The sequence below is a fragment of the Eschrichtius robustus genome, chromosome 11 (assembly GCF_028021215.1).
Source record: "Eschrichtius robustus isolate mEscRob2 chromosome 11, mEscRob2.pri, whole genome shotgun sequence".
NCBI lineage: Eukaryota > Metazoa > Chordata > Mammalia > Artiodactyla > Eschrichtiidae > Eschrichtius > Eschrichtius robustus.
The window spans coordinates 78,121,101-78,145,468 of record NC_090834.1 but is presented as its reverse complement, the minus strand read 5'-3'; the positions used below and the strand labels follow the sequence as shown (position 1 = coordinate 78,145,468).

Below are 24,368 nucleotides of genomic sequence, written 5' to 3'. Positions count from 1 at the left end.
ATTTAGTATATTGCTCTGCAATGCAACATTTAATTTTATAGCATGGATAATGCATTTCTTTTTACAAATGTATCAGTTTCTTGATAGCATCAATAAGCTGCTTCAGTCATTAAACACTATGTGAGAAACAAGTACAGCTACAGATTTTCTTACTGAAACACACAGATTAGTTTTCAGCTCATAAAGCCACTACACGGGTTACTTGCTTGGTGTCTGCAGTCCGTGCACTGAAGTTGGAAAGGAAAGCTCAGCCAACTTGAATGACAGACTGTACACACATTAAACCTTCGGATGGATTCTCAGCACCCATCAGATACAGAAGAAAATGGCTAAGACGCACTCAGTGCTCTGCAGGCTCTAGCCCTGTTACCTCACCAGCATCCTCCTCTTCCACTCCAAAATTCAAAGTCCTTCCTGCCTCTGAACGTGCACACAGGCTGTAACATCATTGCCTGCTTGGCCGCCACCCCTGCAAACCACCATCCTATGTTAAATTCCTATAATATGACATCAACCCTACTGGATTTAAAAAAAAAAAAAAAGGAACATCAGCTAATTCCTACACCTTCTTCCTGGTTCAACCGACGACTACTTCCCCAGAAAACAGGGGCCTTTGTTGACCCAGAAACTAGGTCAATTTACAGTCACACACTCTTGCGATAGCCTGTATTATTTTTACAGCATGTATCACAACCGTCATTAACTAATTCTTTGAATTGATCTATGTCTTCCCACAAGATTATAAAGACCCAAGAGGACAGGCACCACGTTTGTTTTTGCTTTGCTTTGGATCCATTGCTTACGCTAATGCCTGACACATAGTAGCCACTCGGTGACTATTTGCTGAATTAAGTTTCTGTTCTTCTTGACACAACACTGAATGTCAAGGTGTTATTGTCATTATCAGTCTGTTTGGACACTAATTCACAGTGAGAGTGAACACTAATATTATTACAATAAGTGTAAAAGAAAGTGCACATACTTAAGGCCAGATAGATCTGGTTTCAAGTATGAGCTCTGCTACTTACTAGTTTTATATAACTTGAACAAGTAAATAGTTCCTCTGAACCTCACTTCTTTCATGTATTAAATGAGATTTAATACTAGTTTTCTCACACAGCTTTTGTAAAGTTTAAAAAATGAATATAATGCACTTATCACAGCCCCTTACACATTACAAACATTAAGTAGAAATGCCTTTATTAAGATTACGAAATTGTAGCTCCTATCCCTACCCTGTCTAATATAAAGCTCCATCATTAAGGTCATACACATTGGAATAATGACTGGAATGAAGAGCAGTTGGTTCTTTATCATGAATGATTAAAAATAACTTACATTTTCTAAAAGTTCCCATTTTACTCATCCAATTAGGAAAGGCTAAAGAGGAACTCTTCTTGACAAAATATTTGTTTTTAAATCAGTTCTTATCTTGTCACTGAGGAAGAGTGCGAGTAATGAGGAGCTGGAAGGTGAAACATTTTAAAAATCATTGTATGAAATGAAAAAAAAGTGTTACATTCAGAAAATATGTATTTAAACTATTCTTGAGGCTTTAAGGGACAGTATAGGGTGAGGAAGAGAGCTTTGGAGTTTGAGCTGTAATCAAAGAGAAGTTATACCAATTGCTGGCTATGTGACCTTGAGAATGTTACCTTACGTTTCTGAATTAATAAAATAAGGATAATTATGATAAATTACACTTGCTCCAAAGAGCAGATGTAAAACTGAAATAAAAGTATACGTGTGTTACGTGTTTAACATAGTGTGTGGCGCATAGTAAATTTTCTGAAAAATGGGGGCTCCTTGGGCTTGTCTGAAGGTTAAGTCTACCTAGGAACTTTGCTTTCTTCAAGGCGTTTTAGAGCCTCATTGCTCAACAATACTCTTCCTTTTGATGAAATTCCTATAATGTGGTCTCAACCCCATGGGATGATCAAAAGAAACATGTTTGACATACAGCACCTAAGCAGTTCAAAGAGGAAATTAAACCATTCACTGTGTGTATAATTAGAAATAATGTCAGCGGCTTATGATTTTATCAAAAGATAATGTCATAAGAAAATGGTTTCCCACTGCTAAATAAAACTTGAAAGTAAAGTTGAAGAAGTGGTAGTATGTTGGGGAGGACGGAGAGAAAAGGAAAACAGAATTTTATAGAAATGAAATAAAAAATAATCTCTTGACGCTCTCTTCTTCCTAGAAGACAATAATCTTGGAAATGGAATCACATGCTCTATGGTGAGAGAATAAGACACTTATCGATTATTCCTTATAGAGATATTTGATGCCGTTCCATCACATTTCCATACCTATATACACTTTAGGCATATTTCTTCAAAATCTGACAAAGAAATGCAGGGTCTTACAGGTCACATTTCCCCTGGATGACCTCCTAGAAGCCCTCACAGAGGGAGAGTTTAGGGAGGCTTAATTTGCCCTCATTCTCAGCAGCTTTCTTCCTTGGTGTCTTAGCTCAGCACCTCAATTTTCGAGTCAGGTTGGCTTCCTTTTACACAATGTTGATGATACATCCACCAATATTGTTATCTTTGATAACTCCATACCGTGATACATTATAGCCTCCTTGACATGCAGATTCTCCTTTAAGCTTTACAACCACCTCAGGAGGTATTTACTGTTTTATCCCCGTTTTATAGATGAAGACACTGAGACTCTGAGCAGTTGAATAACTTTCTCAAAGTCCCTCAGGGGTAAGTGACAAGGCCAAGGTTCCAACCTAGAGCTGCCTGATTCTACACAGCCCATGGTCTTTCCTACATGGGTTTAGTAATGCTAAGCACTTGGTTTCACACAAGCTTTTTGTTTAGTTTGGTTGCTGCCCGTGACCAAGAGCTCTGAATCCTTCTGAGTCGAAATAAGAATAGAGAACCATACTCACTTAATAACTTTAAGAAATTAATTCTGAATGCTAGTTTTACTTGCTTCTGTCACTGACCAATTAAAAATTGATCTTGGGTTCAACTTGACCATTTCAGCTGCAGGCTGCTGAATTGTGGTTCAATCTGCTAGTTTAAAGCAGTGGTTCAGATGAACCTCTCTTCTGAAAAAAACATAAAAAAGCTTTTGGCTTTTAGCTTAGAATTAAAGCTAGGGAAATGCATCACCACATTTTATCATGGTATAGATCACAGAATGAATGCTTCTGTCCTGGGCTGGCTTTTGAGGGATGTGGTTAGATTTCTGCCCCATTGCTGTAGATAGATGTTCAGAACAGACTGCCTAGAAAGGAATCATGTCTGCCTGAGTTCAAAACAATTACATATTCACCATGAGCCACTGTTCTTTACGTGTGTGTGTGTGTGTGTGTACCTGTAAATATGTATGTGTGCTTGGGAATGGGTACAAAATAATTTTGTAAAAGGAAAAAGGAACTGTCCTTTTAATTATTTTTTCCTGTTATCTGAATTTGCTTTTATCTCATTAAAAAACACACACACACATGCATGTATGTATGTATTAGGGGCTAGCTGCAAATGGATTAAATGGAGTATTTCCATCCATAACAGATCAGGTATAAATCTATTAAAGCTTCATGGATACTAACATCTTTTAAATTTTAATTAGCCAAAGAGATGTCAGTGTTCACAGCCATGACAGCTTTCGGGAGAAAATTGTATCCCCTGATGTAGAGTCACCAAGGACCATTCAAGCAGAGCAATAATGCAGCAATAATGCAGTCAGAGTGTTCATTTTTAGAGCAAATATCCAAAGAAACATATAAATAAATTGCATAACTGTAAAGGAAATAATGAGAAAAGACACACTGTCAACATCCTAATTCTTCATAGAACAAACCTATAGTTAAAGAATCTAATTTCCATTCATGGCATAAAATAAGATTAAAAAAACTCAGACCCCTTTTATGCCTGATGACTTTGGCTTCTATTGTCCCTAAATGTTATTACATCTCAGAGTCACAACGGTAAAGTTGAAAGATACCACTGCTAATAAAAAAAAAAAACTTCCACAGAATCAGATGGGAAAAAAAATATTCCCCTCTTTCACCTGAAGTATAAATAACCTTGCAGTCATCATTTCATACACTTTCTTATAATCTCCTTATCTCTGATTCTGGCATGAATCCAATTGCAGAGTACAACCTATGATAAATGAGAGAATGAGCTTTCTCATTTATTAAATGAAGTCAATGAGAGTTTCATCTGGCAAAGCATCACTGAAAGGAGAGAATCGAGGATGTTAATTTCAAGGAGAAGATTGCTTTCAGAACATCCAACTCAAAAGAAGATAAAAAGGTTGATATTCTGCAATTAGTGCAGAAGCTCCTAGTGCACAAACAGAAGTTTCCTGAACTTCCCGTCATCACCATTATTATACTTTGGAAAGAATCAGAAAGGAGATGCGTGCGAACTCATGAGCAAGTCGAACTAGTCGATGCAGTTTATGCTCAGATTTTCAGCTCTACTTCCTAACATGATTTATTGGGTGCACCTTTATTCCACCAGATGTATCACTAAATTGATCCACTTGTATGGATGAAATGACCCATCACATCAGGAGATTGACCAGCTGCTCCAATGAGTTGATTAATTGTTTCAGTTATATTGACAATTTGGCTTGACCCAAAGACTTGGCCTTTGCAGATTCAGAATGCTGAGTGTCATATCCAAGTGAAAAACACTAGGCTCCAATAGATAAAAGGTGCAAGGACATGGGCAGGCATTTCAGAGAAAAGGAAACAACTGGCTAATCAACATAATTTCAGCCTCATTAGTAATTAAAAAAAAAAAAAACATTAACAAGTACCAGTTTTCACTAGCCAAATTAGCAGACAGAATTGATGCAAAATAATTCATATCCCTTGACCCACTAATTCCACTGTGAGTATGGTCTCGTCGGAAAACAATCAATATGGAAAAATGTGCACTAAGATATTCACTGCAGTGTTAGTTACTATTATGAGAATTTGGAAACTGAAATGTCCAAAAGTGTGTGAAAGGTTAAGATGATTGTAAATGCTCAAAATAGAAAAACATGCAGCTATTTTCTTAAAATGATGCTTATGAAATGTTTATAAGAAATGTAATATATACATAAAATCTATATTGCCTTAGACTATGCAGTGGATACAGTTTGATAGCCTCTGTTCACCACATGGCTTTGTAGCATGACACCTTTGCTCTGCTATTTATCATATTCTCTTCATATCTCTTGGAAACGTCCTTTTGATAAACACATTGCTGCATTTTACTTGCTAGAATGGCAATAATGATTAATTTGAATGCATTTATGCTTGTCACCCAACAGGCATCAAATGATTCTCTAAGTACCCCTAGAATCTATGTGCTTCTCAAGTCTTTTGCAGTGTAACGATCCTTTAAATAGCAGATTTTTACTGCTAAATTAAATTTCAAATTCAATAACCATAAATAAGGAATAACACATCTTCATCTGCACATTTTTCACACTGAGCTCAGAGTAAAACATCATTTCTTATTTTCTTGATGCCTCCTGTCATTCCCAAGGAAAGATTGACCATACATTCAGAGAAGAAAGTTAAATGTTACTTCAAAATACAATTAAGCCTCAAGGTTTGTCTCTTAGAACAAATGATTGCACCCTGGGAATTTTGGTGGCTTAGTAAATCTTGGTGATCAAAGTGGCTTTCTATTACCTAACAAAATTTGGACTCTCTTGTGTAGCACTGAAGACCTTCTCCACTGTGCCTCCTATACATGGGTCCATCTTCTTCCCATATTGCTTCCTCACATAAATGAAATGTCTTAAAAGACCAAGATAGCCAATGTTTTACTGTCCTTTCTTACACCATATTCTTCGTCCTGGAATGCCTCTTCCTATCTTCCACCGCCACATTCCTTAAGAGGAATGACTATAAATTTATTGGGGGCCTCCTATGTGCTGGGAACTTTTGGAGGCACTTGGGATACACCTTGAAGCAAAGCAGACAAAGATCCCTGCCCTCACTGGAGTCTGCATCCCTGAATAGGAGAGACAGACGATAAACAATGGAGAATAATTAAGCAGAGGATACAGAATATAGAATATTAGGTGAAAATGCTAAGTAAAAAACAAAACAAAGAAACACAGTAGGAAAAGGGAGATTAAGAGTGCAGAAGAGGGCTTCCCTGGTGGCACAGTGGTTGAGAGTCTGCCTGCTAATGCAGGGGACACGGGTTCGGGCCCTGGTCTGGGAAGATCCCACATGCGCAGAGCGGCTGGACCCGTGAGCCACCATTACTGAGCCTGCGCGTCTGGAGCCTGCGCTCCGCAACAAGAGAGGCCGCGACAGTGAGAGGCCCGCGCACCGCGATGAAGAGTGGCCCCCGCCTGCCACAACTAGAGAAAGCCCTCGCACAGAAACGAAGACCCAACACAGCCATAAATAATAAATAAATAAATAAATAAATTAATTAATTAATTAACTAAAAAAAAAAAGAGTGCAGAAGATACAATGTAAGCTGTGAAGAAAATGTAGGCTCTAAATTAGCATAAAAATATGGGCTGCAAATGTCTGTGCTTTAGAGAAGAGAGTTACATTTTATTTTTCAAGCAAAAGAAGTTGATTTATCTGAGATCACATGGCTAGTTAGTTCAGCCCAAAGGACTAGAACTCAAGTCTCCTGAAGGCCATTCCAACGTTCTTCCCCATTAGAAGCTCTTGCTACATCTGTGTTACGTATGGGGTAAAAAGAATGGGTTTGGGAATCAAAAGGTCCAAGGCTCAAGGCCTGTCTCTTGGACAAGTTACTTAACTCTTTTCCCTAAAACTTTTCCACCTAGAAAATGCAGATAAGTACAGTACCTACATCACAGACATGCACAAAGGCAAGAGGAAACGATACATAGAAGACATTTTGACGGTGCCTGAAATATTGTAAGCACGTGTTAAATGCTACTGTAACTTTTTGTTTGTTTTTAAATCTCATTAGAATACCAAACTCCTATACCATAACGGTGAACAGCAGATGCCAGCTTAGATAGTAACATTAAATGAGCATCTACTATATGTAAAAGTTTATACTGCTTAGAGAGCTGTCATACATGTGATGAGTAAATTAGAAGCTTTCATGCCAGTGGCTTTTTTATGTTGTTTTTTATAGGAAGCTGACTGCTAGAAGGTTTCAGAGATCAAACAAAGCTGGAGGTCATGGTACCAGATGCAGTTCTCCTTCTTAAAATAGTGGACTTGGACATTAGTTCATCTTTGACAAAAATTGACTTTTCACAATGCCCTCTAATTTTCTGGAAGAATAAATGCTTCAATTTCTCCCACGATATAAAAAATCATACCAACCTGGAAAAAGGTATATTTTTATAAGAAGAACATCTTTCTGAAATTTATCCAGGCCTCCAATAAGAGCAATGTGAAATATATCTTAAGGTATATTTCTATCCACAAACACACATCTGTATTTTTTAGGTACTCATCTGATAGCATCATACATGTTTTCTTCTAGACTCTAATCACCTTGAGGAAAGAACCAGTTTTTCTTTACTCACAATTCCTAGCACACTGTTCCTAGCTTCACTCATAGTAGGAACAATAACTATTATGGAACAATAAATGTCTGGTCAACACATGGGTCCATACATATCTGGTGCCTTGGCTTATCCTTAGTTGCTGAGAAGAGTCCTGATATATCACAAAAGAGGAAATAGTTTCCATATATTTCTGTATAAAGGCAGAAGCTAGAATAACAATGTCATTGTTATTGGTGGATCCTAATGAAACCATCTCTCATGTAGAATCTCCTTTCACTTCATTTCTACTCTATTCTATTCTATTCTATTCTATTCTATTCTATTCTATTCTACTGTATTTTTTGGCTGCATCATACCACACGGCATGTGGGATCTTAGCTCCCCGACCAGGGGTCGAACCCATGTCCCCTGCATTGGAAGCGTGGAGTCTTAACCACTGGACCGCCAAGGAAGTCCCTCTCTTTTCACTTTAATTTTGGGCTTGGCGGTATGACTTGCTCTGAGGTAATGACCTCAACGAGTGTCATAGAAGCAGAGCTTGATAAGCACTTACACATTGGGGCTGGCTTGTCTTTCTGCATTGCTCCCTTTTGGAGTGCATCCATCATGCAGGAAGAAAGCCTGTCTAGCCTAACGATGGCTGAGATGTCACATGGAGGAGAACAGAGATGCCTCAGCCAACTAGCATCAACTGCCAACCATGAGGATGAGATTATCTTGGACGTTCCATGCCCTGGATGAGCCACCATCTGATCATAGCCTCACGCATAATCCCAGCTAATAACACACTTAGCAGAAGAACCGCTCACTGAGCCCAGCCAACCCCAAGATCACAAGAAAGAATAAACCACTGTTGTTTTAAGCCACAGCACTCCAGGTTGTTTGATGTGCAGTAACAGATAACTGAAATATAAAGGAAAAGATCACATACTTAAGAGTCAGACAAGCATGGGTCCTGGACTCCCTCTTCCACCTACCAGTTTTGAGACCTCTTGGCTCATTGCAGAACCTATTACAATTTAGTTTCTTCATCTATAGAGTGGATAAAGACACCAACCTCACAGAATTTCTGTGAACATGAAATGAAACATTGCCACACCTAGCAAGCACTCACAAGATAGTTAGCTGTCATTGTGGGCATTGCTGAGGTAATAGAAATAATGTGGATTTAATTTCTTTTTTAAAAAATTTTTCTTTTGATTTTTATTGGAGTATAGTTGATTTATAATGTTATGGTAGTTTCAGGTATACAGCAAAGTGAATCAGCTATACATACACACATATCCACTCTTTTTTAGATTCTTTTTCCATATCCATATAGGCCATTACAGAGTATATTATGGACTTAATTTCTTGGTAGTGTTATTGATGCAAATCTCATTTGGTAGTTCAACCTGAGCTATTATTGTATCACTTTTCCTCACTTTCTCCTTAGCCTCTGTCAGATCCAGACCTTAAGAAAAGTGTTAGGAAAGTAAATGGAAAAGACTCTATTTCAGACAAGCCTCCTAACCACTTTTCCCGACCACCTGGCCTCCACTCTCATTCCCCCACCACAATCTCTCATCCACCCAGCAGCCAAAGTGACCTGTCCAAATTCTTAAACCATTTCCCATCACTCTCCAACTTTAAACCTACCTATGGTCTAGCACTGGTACCTGAACGAATCCCAAAGCCCTTCATCTGAGCCAGAATCCTAGCTGACCATCACCACATCCCTCTCTCATTGCCTGGCCCTCCTCTTTCCCTTCCGCAATGTCCTCTCCAGTGAAACCAGTCGTCCTGCTTCTTCAAATGCCCGGAGCTCTCCCTTCCCTGTTCCTGCTACTTGCACCAGATGTTCACATGTCTCTCAGGCATCGTTCAGAGATCAGCTCAGATGCCACCTCAGAAAAGCCTTCCCTGATTAGCTCAAGCAACCCACATCCTCAGTCCTTCAACCACCAGTTGCTCTCAGTTACAGTACCCTTGTTTTGTTTTGTTTTCTTTCTTCCTCCCTTAGAACTTGACATAATTTTCATTATTTGTGTTTGCAGGCTCACTGCCTAATTTCCCTTCTGGCAAATGAAAGTCCTATGATATCAGGGTCATATTACATGACGTGGAAATTATGTGAAGTTTAAATTACAGTGTCCATAAGTAAAGTCTTATTAGAACACAGTCACATTTATTGTCTGTGGCTCGTTGCTTTAAAATGACAGCATTGAATACTTGTAACAGAGACCACATGGCCCACAAAACCTACAATATTTACTATCACACACACACACACACACACACACACACAGCTGACCCTGGCCTAGAGCAGTGTATGACTTATTACAGGAGGCCAATCTGTATAAATCCGAGGGACCTTTTAAAAGGAAAAAAATACCCAACAGTGAAATCTTCCAGGACCCTGGCACAGGCAACATCTGACTAGGAATACTTTTCCCCATGAAAAGCCAGTTAAGTACAAGTTTCTGCCTAGGCCCTCAGAAGTCTTCCAGGTTCTTTATTCTTCTCTGAATGCATTGTGTTTCCATAAGGAGCAGAATTCCAAGTCTGCGTTCTCATCAAGGGTTCTAACTGATCCACACACAGAGAAAAGCTAAATGAACAACACTGAAGATGTTTGGAAAAATTAAACACAGATTTCTTAATAAACCCGAAAATAGCTTAATAAAGCTGAAAATAGGCTCCTGGAATCCCAAGGCATGTTTATTTCTGTTTAAATAGATGACTTCGCATAGACTGTTATCAGCTCAGCAGGGATCCTGAGAGAAGTACTTTCCTCCTCCTGTGCATTTTAAGCTCTTTTCCAATGAAATTCAGCTGGATTCTATAAAAAGCATCTGTCAATCTGGAGAAAAACAATAACCATGGCCAAGTAATGCTAATACCCTCAGCTGCCCATTTCTGGAGTGCTCTAAACAGACAGGAAATAGGCTCACTGGAGAAGATCAAGAGTTTGACAATCTTTTTTGTAGAAAGGTGGCTTCTTGGAAAAAGAAGATGAAAATATCAGGTGGAAGAGTGATAAGGTTATTCTCACTGGAAATGCTGTTGTGGTGGTTTGCTTATTTACCTGAACCAGAGGAGTGTGGTGAATGTTTGAGCCATGGGCATGCCTTTTGCTACCATGACAGAGAAGAGGTATGTGCAACTACGACAGACCCCAGGCAGAGCCTAGCCTATGGGCAGCTTCTCAGGGCCAACAGGGGAGTAGATGATGCCACTGACATTAGAATGAAAGATGATTGAGGAGGGCAACAGATACAATGTCAAACGAAATGCAAGGCCATTTCCAGAAGGAGTGAGAAATCAAAATGGTATCAGAGCAGGGAGTTCACTCTGGAGCTGATCACCAAGGAAGAAAAGATGACATGTTTCTAGAGATCAAGTTCACTATCAAGGAGGCATTTGAGAGAGATGAAGGAAACAAGAAGGGTGCTGGGAAGAACAAAATGACGAACCGTGCTCACAGACATACTGACAGAGAAAAACATGAAAAAGAACAGAAAGCCTTTGAAGAGCAGCTGTTGGGCTGAGAAGGAGCTTAAGAAAAATAATAAATCTTCCTAATCACAAGAATTAGAGTCAACTACGATGAGGGGTCTAGTCAGGTTCATTAATCAATGTGAAGAGTTCATTCCAAAAAAATCACTTCACAGAAAAATCAGATGCTCCCCTTAAACCTTGAAAATCTTACCTTTTAGATAAACATCATTAGGGCAAGGTTTTGTAGGTAAAATGAGTTTAACAGTAATTACATGCAAAATAAGAAAGGAAGGGAGTTCAGAGTAAAAGCTGTGAGTATCAGGTAATGGGCAGATAAGTGGCTTGTGATGGTATTAAGAGCTCTCCCAGGCAGGGTCCTCCCCTTCTGTCTCCTACTTCTCCTTTCTTTTTCTTTCTCTCTCTCTCTCTCTCCCTCTCTCCCCCCCATAGAGGCACAACTTACTCTGGGAAGATTTCTGATTTCTCCTCTTCTGTGCTCTCATGGCGCCTTGCTTATACCTCTATTACAATACTTATCACACCCCATTTCGTACCTCAGAGATACTGCAGGTTCAGTTCCGGACCACCACAATAAAGCAAAAATTGCAATAAAGCGAGTCACACAAATGTTTTGGTTTCTCAGCGCATGTAAAAGTTATGTTTACACCATACTGTAGTTTATGAAGTATACCATAGCATTATGTCTAAAAACACAAGGTACATACCTTGATTTAAAAAAAAATTATCGCTAAAAAATGCTGACCACCATCTGATCCGTCAGCAAGTCGTAATCTTTTTGCAATCATAACATCAAAGATCACTGATCACAGATCACCATAACAAATATACTAATAAAAGCGTTTGAAATATTGCAAGAATTTTAGCAAAACGATACAGAGACACGAAGTGAACAAATGCTGTTGGAAAAATGGTGTCAACAGACTTGCTTGATGTGGGGTTGCCACTAAACTTCAAGTTGTTAAAAACACAATACAGTGATGCACAATAAAACGAGGTATGACTGTAATTCCTGGATGATTGTTGATTCCCTCAGCCCCGAGGGATCCTCGAGAGAAAGGACATTGATAGGCAAGCTGCACCCTCAGTGGTTTGCACAGCACCCAGCTCAAAGCAAGTATTCAATGGAGGACAAACAACACTGAGGAACAAGTGAATAAGTAAAAGAACAGATGGGTGAAGTTACTGTGCAACAAGTACCTTGCTGCTGGCAAGAATAAAATTGGCATCCAAATAACCTAATTCCATCACAACACAAATACCTTGAAAAGGATCAATCCCAGAGACTTTTCTTATCATGGAGTAAACACGTTATTTATAAACCAGGCTTTCCAACCTCTTTTTCTGGTATTTGGCATATAGTTGATTTGTGACACCATGCTTTTTCACAGAAATTACATCTTTTATCAAACTGAAAAATCAAACCTAGATGAAGTACCCTAGGTATGGCTCCAGCCACAGCCTTAAATAGTTAAATATTATTTCATTTGAAATTCCTTTGTATTTCTTTCCACAATACTACTAATATATCCAGAAATCTCGACTTCTTCCTTTGCTATTATAGATTTCTGCACAATAACTTCAAAATCTATTTTCTTTTATTTTTCTCATTTCCCATGTTCCATTTAGGAGATAATGTAAATGCCTAAATAGGAAGCAACTCCAAATATAAGGAAAATGATTCCCTTTTTATCAGTGATAAGACCTAAAAAAGAAAACAGGAAGAAAAGATATTCTGGGCAAAGCTGAATAACTCTGAGGGACATATTAATTAGATAACTATCTATGCATACTATTTGATTTATGGATTCAGTTATTACACATAGTTGTATTGAATGCATTATTTAATAGGTGATATTAAATAATAGATTAATTTAGAATTATTACTTTTTCCTTTACCATGACATTGAAATAATTTCATTTAATCTCGTCCCATGAATCTTGACCTCAAGGTCTTCCCCAACCCAGAGTCATTTTTCAAGTTCTCTAAAGTTTTCCAAACCTATCATTATCCCATCTGTCTAAGTTGTTTGAGATAAAGCACTTTTTGAATCTGTATTTAATGCTTTCATTGGAAATCTCAAGCAAAGTCAAAAGAATCCAATCGTATAATATTAGGATTTATTTCCCCATTTGTCTAGTAGGTAAATATATGTGATCTCCAGTGTGACCAAAACCTGAAATTTGTCGTTAAGTGATTTTTAAAAGGCACATATATAATGACACTCAATACTTGCAATTATGACAATATGCTCCCAGGAATAATGACTCATTTTTTGTTGAGGGATTTTTTTTTTTGCCTCCTTTAAAAATTTATTCTACAGATAATTTCTATAAAAGCCCCAAACTGGCATAGCTAATGTCCTCTCTTCCCTACTCCAAATACTTTGTCATTCAAAATCAAAGAACTGACAGAACACCTGTTACTATAAGAACATTATAAGACTTTGAATTTAAGGGAATTCCTTTTTTCTGAGGGATAAAAAAGGGGAAAAATACCTTGTATTTGAACATAACACAATATTTTCTTTCTCCCTTGTGGCAACAACCATTCATTTACATCTATTTGGCATGAACTAAATTTGGCATTAGCTCTAGCAAACCAGATGCTTAAGCAGATGAAAGCCCAGACTAGTGTCTTTCTCAGTAGACACTGTTTTTACTCAGGCTGTGTTGGTTTTTAAGCATTTGCAAAATTGGTAACAAGATATTCCAATTTTTAAATTGCTTTGTGAAGTTGAGTCATTTTTGTTTTCCATTTTCAATGTGTCTCTTTTCTCTTTTCCTTGCATTTCTTAGAGCAATCGCAAATGCAATATATGTAGCTTCCCACAGCAGCATAAGCAAATTCATTTCGATGTGAAGAAGACTTTACCGCATTGAGTCCCCAGGTTATGCAAGTTGTCAGACAAACTCCAAGAACCAAGTGTCCCCCCTCAAAAAATTTCTAGCTCTGTAACAGCTTCCCGCAGATATTTTACATATTCCCAGCTGAGCCCCCAGTAATACTGTCAGTTTTTTGCAACCTCTGTAATGATCCAGAACTGGATAAATTTATTCAAAATTCTCCTCTTTGCAAAATTCAGCATTTCTTTTCCACTTCCTATCATTATTTTATTCTCTTGTTTCAACAGCACGTCATTTCTTTTCCATGTTTTTTCTTTTTTTAATCTGCCATTACTACAAAGAAGCAGTTCGACTATTTGATTTACCATGTTCAATATGTGATGCTTGATTCTGGCACTATTCTCCTGATTATCTGGATATTCTGCCTTTCTCATCCTGGGCTATCTAGACAACCTAAAATATGGGGAAGCAGTTTAGTAATAGTGGTTAGACACTGGTGCCACTGGCTTGATTTTAATCCTGGCTCCACTATTTACAATCTGATTGACCTTGAGCAAGTCAGTTACCTTTTCTGTGCTTCGGTTTCTTTGTCAATATAATTGGCTCATATGAGGATTAAATGAGTTAATATATGTAAACCATCTAGGACAGTACCTAACATATTAAGGGTTCAAAAAACATTAGCAATAACTTTTCCTATAGATTACATTAGGAGATAGCTGTGGTATAATGAAAAGAGATCTATTACTGAAACCTAATCCACTTTCATATAAGAGTATGAGAAATTCACCATGTACAAACCCTCATGACCATTTAAACACCTGGGTTCTAGAGCCACAGTGCCAGAACTGGAACTCAGGCTTCACCGCCTGTTAGTTGTGTAACCTTAGACCAATTTTTTAACCTCTACATGCCTCAGTTCTCTCATCTATAAAATTGGGAATACAATAATCATCATCTGAGAATTAAATAAAATTCTCATCTATATGAGAATTAAATAAAATTCTTCATGAAAAGCATGAAGAATTATGCATGGCACATAAAAAAAAATTATTAGCTAAAATCATTATTATCTTCAATCCAATTTGGCACGTATTTAATTAGTACCTACTACACACAATGCACTATGTTGAGTAATACAAGATCCAGAACATGGGCTAAAATATCCCTATCCTCAAGGAGCATATAATTTATTAAGGCTCAAGTCAAGTAGATAAAAAATACAAGACAAAATGTGAAATGAACAAATTCAAAAGTCCAATAAAAGGGTTTTGTTCATTCAGAGAGGATAAGGGGAGTATATCTGGATGGGGGTAATTAGAAACCTTCTCATAAAGGAAGTACTTTTGGAACCTTGAATAATGGGTAGACTTGTAACAGGCAGAGACTCAACTGGGAAGTTCCTTAATGAGAGGAATTACATTACATAGAAGGAAAAGAAAAGGTTGTACTTAGGTAAATGAAGGTATCTATATTGCCTGGAACATTATATAGGAAAATTGGAACCTCTAAGAGTGGAAAGACAGTGTGAGCTAAAATTATGGAGGGTTTTGAATACATTACAAATTGAGGGAACAGGGTAATGGCAATCTAAACACTGCTTAAAGGAGATTTGTCTGATGCCAATGTTGAAAATGAACTTGAATGAAGGAAAAGAAGGAAAAGGTGAAGAACCCACTTCTCCTTTTGTGTTCCTTAATTGTGATTTAAGTGGCTTACAGTAAAACAAAATATAAGAAAATGAAATTAATAGAGCAAAATACATTAAAATCAAGTAATAGAATGATATAAGAAAATTTCAGAGAGGAAAAAAATGCTGAAGGCTTTTTCCTGTGCCTGCTAGTAGCCAAGGCAATGAGGGAAACTTTCAATTGATTGAATACCTCACATTATCTAGTAGAAGAAGGGCACAAATTCATGGTGAAAAACACAGGTTTTCCTGGTTCTTAGAGGACTCTTCCCTTGTTGACATTTTAAACAGAGTCATTGTTTTCCCCAAAATTCAGAGATGTCCCCTAACAAGATTTTGAATACCAGAAAGCTGAAGTAAGAATGTTAAAACATCCTTCTAGAAAACCAAGTCTATGAAGATGGTGGTGAGGAGAGATATTTACAGAGTGATACTGTTTAGCTGTCCAACTTTGTATTGATATTTATTGATAGCAGGATTTAGCTTTAAACAAAGCAGAATAAACTGACAAAGCCTAAGATAAAATTATGTAACAATAGTACAGAAATCTTCTCAAGAAACAGAGGCCGCCTGCCAACTACCCGTTTTATGACCTTGAGGGCTTTAGTGCTCTCTAGAGAGAAGCAATCTTGTAAAGGTTCATAGACTGGAGCCAAAGAGGAGAATTTTGCAATAGATTAGTTCTTCCAATCCTCCACTCCTACCTGGGAATTCAGTCCATTCTTTTCTTCCTTCCTTTGACCTTCCTTCCTATCTTCCTTCCATTAATATTTAGAATGAGCATACGCTAAGAGCTTGTCCCTGTCCTAGGTGCTGATGCTATAGTGATCAATGACTCAATTGCTCCTGTTGCCAAGGAACACATTGTATAGTAAGGTTGATGGGAAGGAAAGCATGTAATGACAACTGGAGAGAAAAACACTAAGTTGGATACACAGAGGACTCTGGGGGAACTGGGAGTTCCTCCCTTCAATCTCAGCAGGGAATGGAAAGAGCTGGTCAAGGGAGGCTTCCCAAAGGTGGTGACAATTACATCTAGTCCTCTAGATGACAAGGAGATCATCTCCTGAAGGGGAGAAGAAGCAAGACCACATACAAAGGCCTGAACTAGAAAGAATACATGGCTCTTTGACAATGAGCTCTGCTTGCACTCTCTTGTGCCACTTTGTGTTGTTATTGGGATGGGGAGAGGGGGTAGAAATGGTGAACCTGGAGAAGGAAGCAGAGATCAGAACATGGAAGGTCTTTCATGCTGTGCTCAGTTGACTTTCTTTCAAGGCCAAAGGAAAGCTGTTGAATGAGAAGTGTTAGGTAAGGAAGTGACATGATCCTATTTCCCTTTTAGAAAGTTCAGGCTGAGTGCACTGTAGAAATAGATTTAAGGCAGGACACAAGGTAGAGAAGGAACAGAGATTGGGAAGTCACCAAAGATGAGAAAGGCTAATGAGAAAGGAGGGGTAAGTGAGAAAGAAGAGAGATGGCTGGATTCAAGAAATAAAAAGGAGAGAGATAAGGGGACTTGATGAATAAGCAGATATGGTTTGCTACCCTAGTTGAAAGTCAGTTATAAACCCATAATAGAATAATAGGTAAAGTAACTTATCCAGTAAGTTCCAAAGACAGTAACGAATTAATATCATTTCCCAGTTCTCCTCAGAACTAGCTTTTAGAATGGCATAAAATGGATACTAATGAAAATAATAATTTATAAACTACACCAAGCACTTTCCATTGGATAGGCACAGTGCTACCAGCTTTATGTGTATTTTCTTGCTCTATTTTCCCAACAACACTATGAGGTAGGTACAGTTATTATCTCATGTTACATATACGAAATGTTAGGCAGTGTCACCCATATCATTCATTTTTTGGTTGATTCAATAAACATATTACTTATTTTGTATGTACCAGTCATTATGTTAGGGGATACAGAGGACAAGGGAAAAGAATACATGGTATTTGCCCTAGAGATGTTCATAGCTAAGTGGGAATATCAAATACTGATAAATGGAAAATTCCACTATGGTGTACTAGGTGCCATCACAGCAGTGCAGTCTGGCCCAAAAACTATGGGAAGATTTTGGAAACAATCATCTTTAACAGAGAGGGGAAACTTCAGCTCAAATGTACCTATCAGCATAAATTCCCATTGTCAGATAAAAGCCAATAGTTGGGCTACTATCTGCAGTTGGGCTGGTTGTGCGATGGGTAAATTTCCCTAGCCATGAGAGAAAGGGGTACAGAGTGGGGAGAGTGGGTTAAGGTAGTACGGGCTCATGTAGCATTGGAGGTAGGGGGACTTCAAGCCAAAAATCCATCCCTTCTCCACTCATCAATCCATGCCTCTGGTTCCAGGTCTATATCTGCCCAGAGGAAAGCACCATACAGGTCAGTGGCAGCCATGGCCAATGACATGTCTAGTGTCCAATAAAAGGAATACCATCATTATTTTATAATTGACTTCTCCCTGCTTGCCTTGTTCTTCAAGAAAGACTTCTAGATAGGGTTGAAGGCAGTCATTTCCTCCTCAAATTAAATCCCCTCAAACTGGCGTTTGGTTTTCCAAACCCTGAGCCCTGACATTATACAGAACGAGGATAGGTGAGATTAAGGTAATATGATAAGACAGAGCCTTTTGGAAACCATAAGGACTTTTTCAGGTCTCAGTTCAATGTCTTTAACTTATGGCCCAAGAACCATGGTAGGATCCAAGGGTTATAGCTGAGATACAGAGGTTTCCAAAATATTATTAAGGATTTACTATTTTTCTCAATCTCCCTTCTATCTGCAAGCTATTCCTGCCGATAAAACTACTGTAAATTTTTATAGGCATTGCTTTCATTTCCTACTTGAGTAATAAATATTTCCCAGCACTAATAATATTATCATTTTCGTTTGTGTTTCTCCCACCTATGAACTTAGAATTACTGTAAATAAAATATATTATAATAAAATGACAGTATACATTCAAACGAGCTCAGGGTTTTTCATTCTCTTATGTACATTCTGTCTTTGAAAGAGAGATTAAAAGAAAGTAAACCATGGAAGATTGTAAAGCAGTGAGCATGGAGTTCACAGTCCATGGTTCTATTTGTATAGCAAAGAGTCATGAGCCCAGTGCCTGTTAACTGGGTATATAATGTCTAGACTCTTGAGCTTAGAGGCTCAAGGAAGGAATTCAAGAACCCCCTTTGCAGGAGTGCTGCGGTACTCAGAGATGCCCATGTGTGAAAACTGACACCGGGAAAAATTCCTTCCTCACATAAACAAGACCAGGGGAAAAGATAGGATATCTAGGAGGGAGTGGAAGCATTCTGAACTAGCTCAGCTTTATGGTATCTTATTTATTATTAAAATGACAATGTATATGTTGTAGGCAAATTTTATTGCACCAATTAACTCATTAACAACCTCTAGAGAGAAGCCAGACTCCTTTGTAGGCTGGTTTGCAGAATTTTAATGACCCAGATAAGAGAAAATCAGTGTGCCAGGTTCTGGAAAAGGCCCAGGACTCTACGAACAACTTTGATTTATTCACTGTATCATCTCATAGAAAAGTGTGAATTGTGGATTAAAATAGAGGAGAATTCCTCAATACATATACGACAAAATAGGTATGGCTAATTTAAACCAGCAATGTTTATGGCATTTATGGCATTCAAATTTAACAGAAAAAAAATCAGACTTGATTCCCTCCCCCTACCTCTTCTGAGCTGGAACAGGAGCTAGTTTATTCTAGAGTCCACATTAGCCAAGCTGGCTGGGCTTTCTGACTGGGTAGAGCAACGTAAAGTGTGGGACAGGAAGGAATTTGAAGGCTAGCTAAGCCTCTAAGGCACTGACCGTTTAATTGGCAACACTGATGTCATCTATGACATTTTGAATGACATCCGATGTGGTATCCTGGCCTCCAATGTCTGGAGTTTGGATGTCTTTGTTCTCCATGGATGCCAAGACTGCAATACGAATGGAGGTGGCATAGGAATGGAGCTTGCGGTAATCCAGAATGATACAACTTGCCAGCAGCATGGCAGTAGGGTTGGCCACATTCTTATTGGTTATAGTCTTGCCTGATTGCCTTGAGGGCATTTCAAACACCACGTGTATGTGGCCATAGTTGGCACTAGGCACAAGGCCTGCTCCCCCAACCAACTCTGTGCAGACGTTATTGACAATGTTGCCATAAAGACTGGGCATCACCATGGCATCAAACTGCTGGGGCCAGGATACCAGCTGCATGGTGGTGTTATCCACAATCATGCCCTCAAAAATGAGCTGAGGATAGCAGGATGCCACCTCCCTACAGCACTGGAGGAAGAGACCATCTCCCAGTTTCATGATGTTGGCCTTGTGCACAGCCGTCAGTTTCTCGCACCCCATCTGCTGGGCCAGCTGGAAAGCATATTCAGCAACATGCAAAGGCTTGGCCTTAGGAGTGATCTTTAGGCTCTCTATCACTCCTTTCACACTCTCGTGCTTCAGGTTGCTGTACCCACCCTCTGTGCTTTCCCGAACAACTAAGATGTCTATGTTCTTATGCCTAGTTTCCACACCTAGTGGACTCTTAAAATGAATGACGTTGGCATAGAGATCTAGAGTACTGCGAAACACACTGTTTTGTGATTTGTGAGATGGTGGTAGGTTGTAGTCAGTTTCAAAGTTGCCCTTCAAGGCCACGTGGTTTTGATGGACTGCCATGATGGCGCTGTGAACTTCTTCCTCTTCACTAAAAGTGGAGGTAATCTGCACCTCCTCAAAGTCCACGTGGCACACACACATGTCTGAACACATTCTTGATGTGCAGCATAAGTTCAGGTCCAATGCCATCCCCAGGAATCATAGTCACAGCGTGCCACCCACCATACTTAGCTGCTGGAGGAATGTTGTGTTTAAAAGAGAAGCTCCTCAGTGAGGTCTCATGGCCAAGGAAAATCTCCCAAGAATGGCCTAGAATAGTTGGTGGGAACACGGCCTTCACAGAGCACCTGGCAGCTGTCAGCATCTTCAGTGCCATGATCCATAAGTGGAGATTTAATTTATGTAAAAATACGTGCTTTTCCTCTTGGCTTGAACTGGCTTCTTTTGGTGGAATTCTAGATCCAAAATTCTTGCCTCAGTCACAGTTGTCTCTCCTTCCTTGTACTCTATTTTGGACAGACATTCTACTGCAGTGAGAGACAGAGTACTAGTCACAAGGAGATGTGTTATAGAGTAGAAAATACACTTTGGAATTGGACAATTCATTAAGCACATTCAATGTACCCATATGATATACTTAAAAATAGACTTCATATTTTATAACACTTTTAGGTTCACAGAAAAATTGAATGGCAGGTATAGAGATTTCCCAAGCAAAGCTTTCCTTGCCTCAAAACTACAAATCAGCCCTTTTGTTTATTTTTTTCCCCAGAAAGCTAGCTATTAAGCAAGTACCAGCACACCATTGTTAATACCTTCTCCCAAGTAATATGTTTCCTTCACTGGGATTAGCACTTCATGTCAGGTCTGTTGGAAATTTAAATCTTTTTCTAATAAGTTCAGACAATTTATTATTCTCCATTAATTGCATTAGGAAACAATCCAAGGGCCTATTTATAACTTCAATTACAGTTGTTTTAATTAATTAAAGCTATTGATGGGATCTGAAATTTGTTTTGGTAACAATTTAGTTCTTGATTACAGAAAACTTTCTATTGATATTATTTACCTTTATTACATTTGTTTTATAGTCCATCAACTTCTACCAATTTTTCTCAGTTATTTAATAATTAAACTTGAAAGTAATACCAAAAAAAAAAAGATTTCCTTGCCTCTACAAAGGCACAGTCTCCCCAGCTATCAAGATCCTACACAGAGTGGTACATTCGTTACAACTGATGAAACTACAGTGACATCTCATTATCACCTAAAATCCATTGTTTAAATTAGGGTTCACTCTTCATGTTGCAAACTCTGAGTTTAGAGAAATGTATGACATATATCATCTAGTAGATTCATATAGAGTAGTTTCATAGCCCTAAAAATCCTCTCTGCTTTGTCTCTTCATCCCTCCCTCTCTGCAACCACTGGTAACCACCTATCTCTTTAGAGTCTCCAGAGTTGTGTATTTTCCAGAATGTTGTATAATTGGAATCATACACTCTGTAGCCTTTTCAGATTGGCTTCTTTGACTTAGTAATACGCATTAGAGTTTCCTCCATGTTTTTTCATGGCTCTGTAATGCATTTCTTTTTTGCATTGAATAAAATTCCATTGTCTAGATGTACAACAGTTTATCTATTCACCTACTGAAGCACATCTTGGTTGTTCCCAAGTTTTGTGAACGATGAACAAAGCTACTATAAACATCCATGTGCGAATTTTGTGTGGACATAAGTTTTCAGCTCATTTGGGTGAATAGCAAGGAGCAGAGTTGCTGAATCGTATGGTAAAAGTATGATCAGTTTTGTCAGAAACTGCTAAGCTGTCTTCCAAAGTGGCTGTACCATTTTGCATTCCCACCAGCAATGAATGAGAATTCCTGCTGTTCCACATCCTTGCCAGCATTGGTGTTGTCAATGTTCCAGATTTTGGCCATTCTAATAGGTTTGTAGTGGTATCTCATTGTTTTAATTTTCATTTCTCTGATGACATATGACGTGTAACATCTTTTCATATGCTTATTTGCCATCTGTATATCTTCTTTGATGAGATATCTGTTAAGGTTTTTGCCAATTTTTAAAATCAAGTTATTTGTTTTCTTACTGTTGAGTTTTAAGGGTTCTTTGTACTTTAGATAACAGTTCTTTATCAGATGTGCCTTTTACAAATAATTTCTCCCAATCTGTGGCTTGTCTTCTCATTCTCTTGACAAAGTCTTTTTGCAGAGCAGAAGTTTTTAATTTTAGTGATGTCTAGTTTATTATTTCTTTCATCAATGCAGTCTTTGGTGTTGTATCTAAAAAGTCACACCATACCCAAGGTCATCTATAACAGATTTTCTCCTAGAAGTTTCGTAGTGTTTCATCGTACATAGAAGTCTATGGTCCATTTTAAGTTAATTTTGGTGAAGTGTTTGAGGCCTGTGTCTAGGTTAATTTTTTTGCATATGTTGATGTCCAGTTGTTCCAACACCATTTGTTGAAAAGACTCTCTTTATTCCATTGTGCTGCATTTGCTCCTTTGCCAAAGATCAATTAACTATTTACATGGGTCTGTTTCTGGGCTATTATCTTCCATTAGTTTATTCATCTGTTCTTTTGCCAATACCACAATGTCTTGATTAGTGTAGCTTCACAGTAAGTCTTGAAGTCAAAAACTGTCAGTCCTCCAGCTTTGTTCTTCTCCTTCAATGCTGTGTTGGCTATTCTGGGTCTTTGGCTTCTACATACAAGCTTTGGAATCAGTTTATCAATATCTACAAAATAACTTTCCGGTATTTTGATTACATTTGATCAAATCTTGGAAAGAGTTGATATCTTGGAAACTTAACAATATGAAGTTTTCCCATCCATCAATATGGAATGTCTCTCAATTTATTTAGTACTTCTTTAATTTCATTCATCAGAGTTTCATAGTTTTCCTCATATAGATCTTATATATATGTTGTTAACGTTTATACCTAAGTATTTCATTTGGGGAAATGCTAATGTAAATGATACTGTGTTTTTAATTGAAAACTGGTGTGTAAGAAAGCAACTGACTTTTGTATATTAACCTAGTAACCTGCAATCTTGCTGTAATCACTTATTAGTTCCAGGAGGTTTTTCTGTTGATTCTTTCAGGGTTTCTACATTGATGATATTGTCATCTGATAATGAAGACAGTTTTATTTCTTCCTTTTCAATCTGTATACTTTTTATTTCCTTTTCTTGTCCTATTGTATTCGCTAGAAATTCCAGGGTAATACTGCAAAGGAGTGGTAAAAGGGGACATCCTTGCCTTGTACCTGATCTTACTGGAAAAGCTTTGTGTTTCTCATCATGAAGTATGATGTTAGTTGTAGATTATTTGTAGGTATTCTTTATCAAGTTGATGCAGTTTTTCCTCTACTTCTAGTTTACTGAGAGCTTTGTATAATGAATGGGTGTTGAATTTTGTCAAATGTTTTTCTGCTTCTATCGATAGGATCATGTGATTTTTCTTTTTTAGCCTCTTGAAGTGATGGATTATATTAATTGATTTTTGAATGTTGAAACAGCCCTGCATAACTGGGATAAATATCACTTGATTATGCTGTATAAGTCTTTTTATACATTGTTGGATTCAATTTTCTAGTATTTTGTTAAGAAGCTTTATACCTATGTTCATGAGAGATACTGGTCTGTAGTTATCTTTTCTTGTAATGCTTTTGCCTGGTCTTGTTACCAGGGTAATGTTGGTTTCATAGACTAAGTTATAAAGTATTCCTTTTGCTTGTGTTTTCTGATATATATTATAGGGAACTGGTATAATTTCTTCCTCAAGAGTTTGGTAGAATTCACCAGTGAACACAACTGGGCCTGGGGATTTCCATTTTGGAAGGTTATTAATTGTTGAGTCAATTTTAAAAATATATATAGGCCTCTTCAGATTGTCTGTTTCTTCGTGTGTGAATTTTGGCAAGGAATTAGTCCATTTCACCTAGATTATCAAATTTGTGAGTGAAAAGTTGTTCATAGTATTCTTTTATTATCTTTTTAATGCCCATAGGATCTATAGTGATGTCCCTCTTTTCAGATAGTAGTAATTTATGTCCTTTTTTTTTGTTTTGTTAGCTTGACTAGAGGCTTATCAATTTTATTGACGTTTTCAGAGAATCAGCTTTTGGTTTCGTTGATTTTTCTCTATTGATTTTTTTTCTTTTCAATTTCATTGATTTCTGCTCAAA

At 37.9% G+C, this 24,368-nt stretch overlaps 2 protein-coding genes across 5 annotated transcripts in view; both read right to left on the bottom strand.

Annotated features, from left to right (window-relative positions):
- Nucleotides 1-24,368, bottom strand: part of NELL1 (neural EGFL like 1) — an 865,453-nt gene that overhangs the window by 262,505 nt on the left and 578,580 nt on the right. The window lies entirely within an intron of this gene.
- Nucleotides 19,367-20,534, bottom strand: LOC137771339 (isocitrate dehydrogenase [NAD] subunit gamma, mitochondrial-like). The gene is given in 2 exon segments (XM_068554570.1): nt 19,367-20,284; nt 20,286-20,534. Coding segments are annotated over 2 exon segments (1,167 nt in total).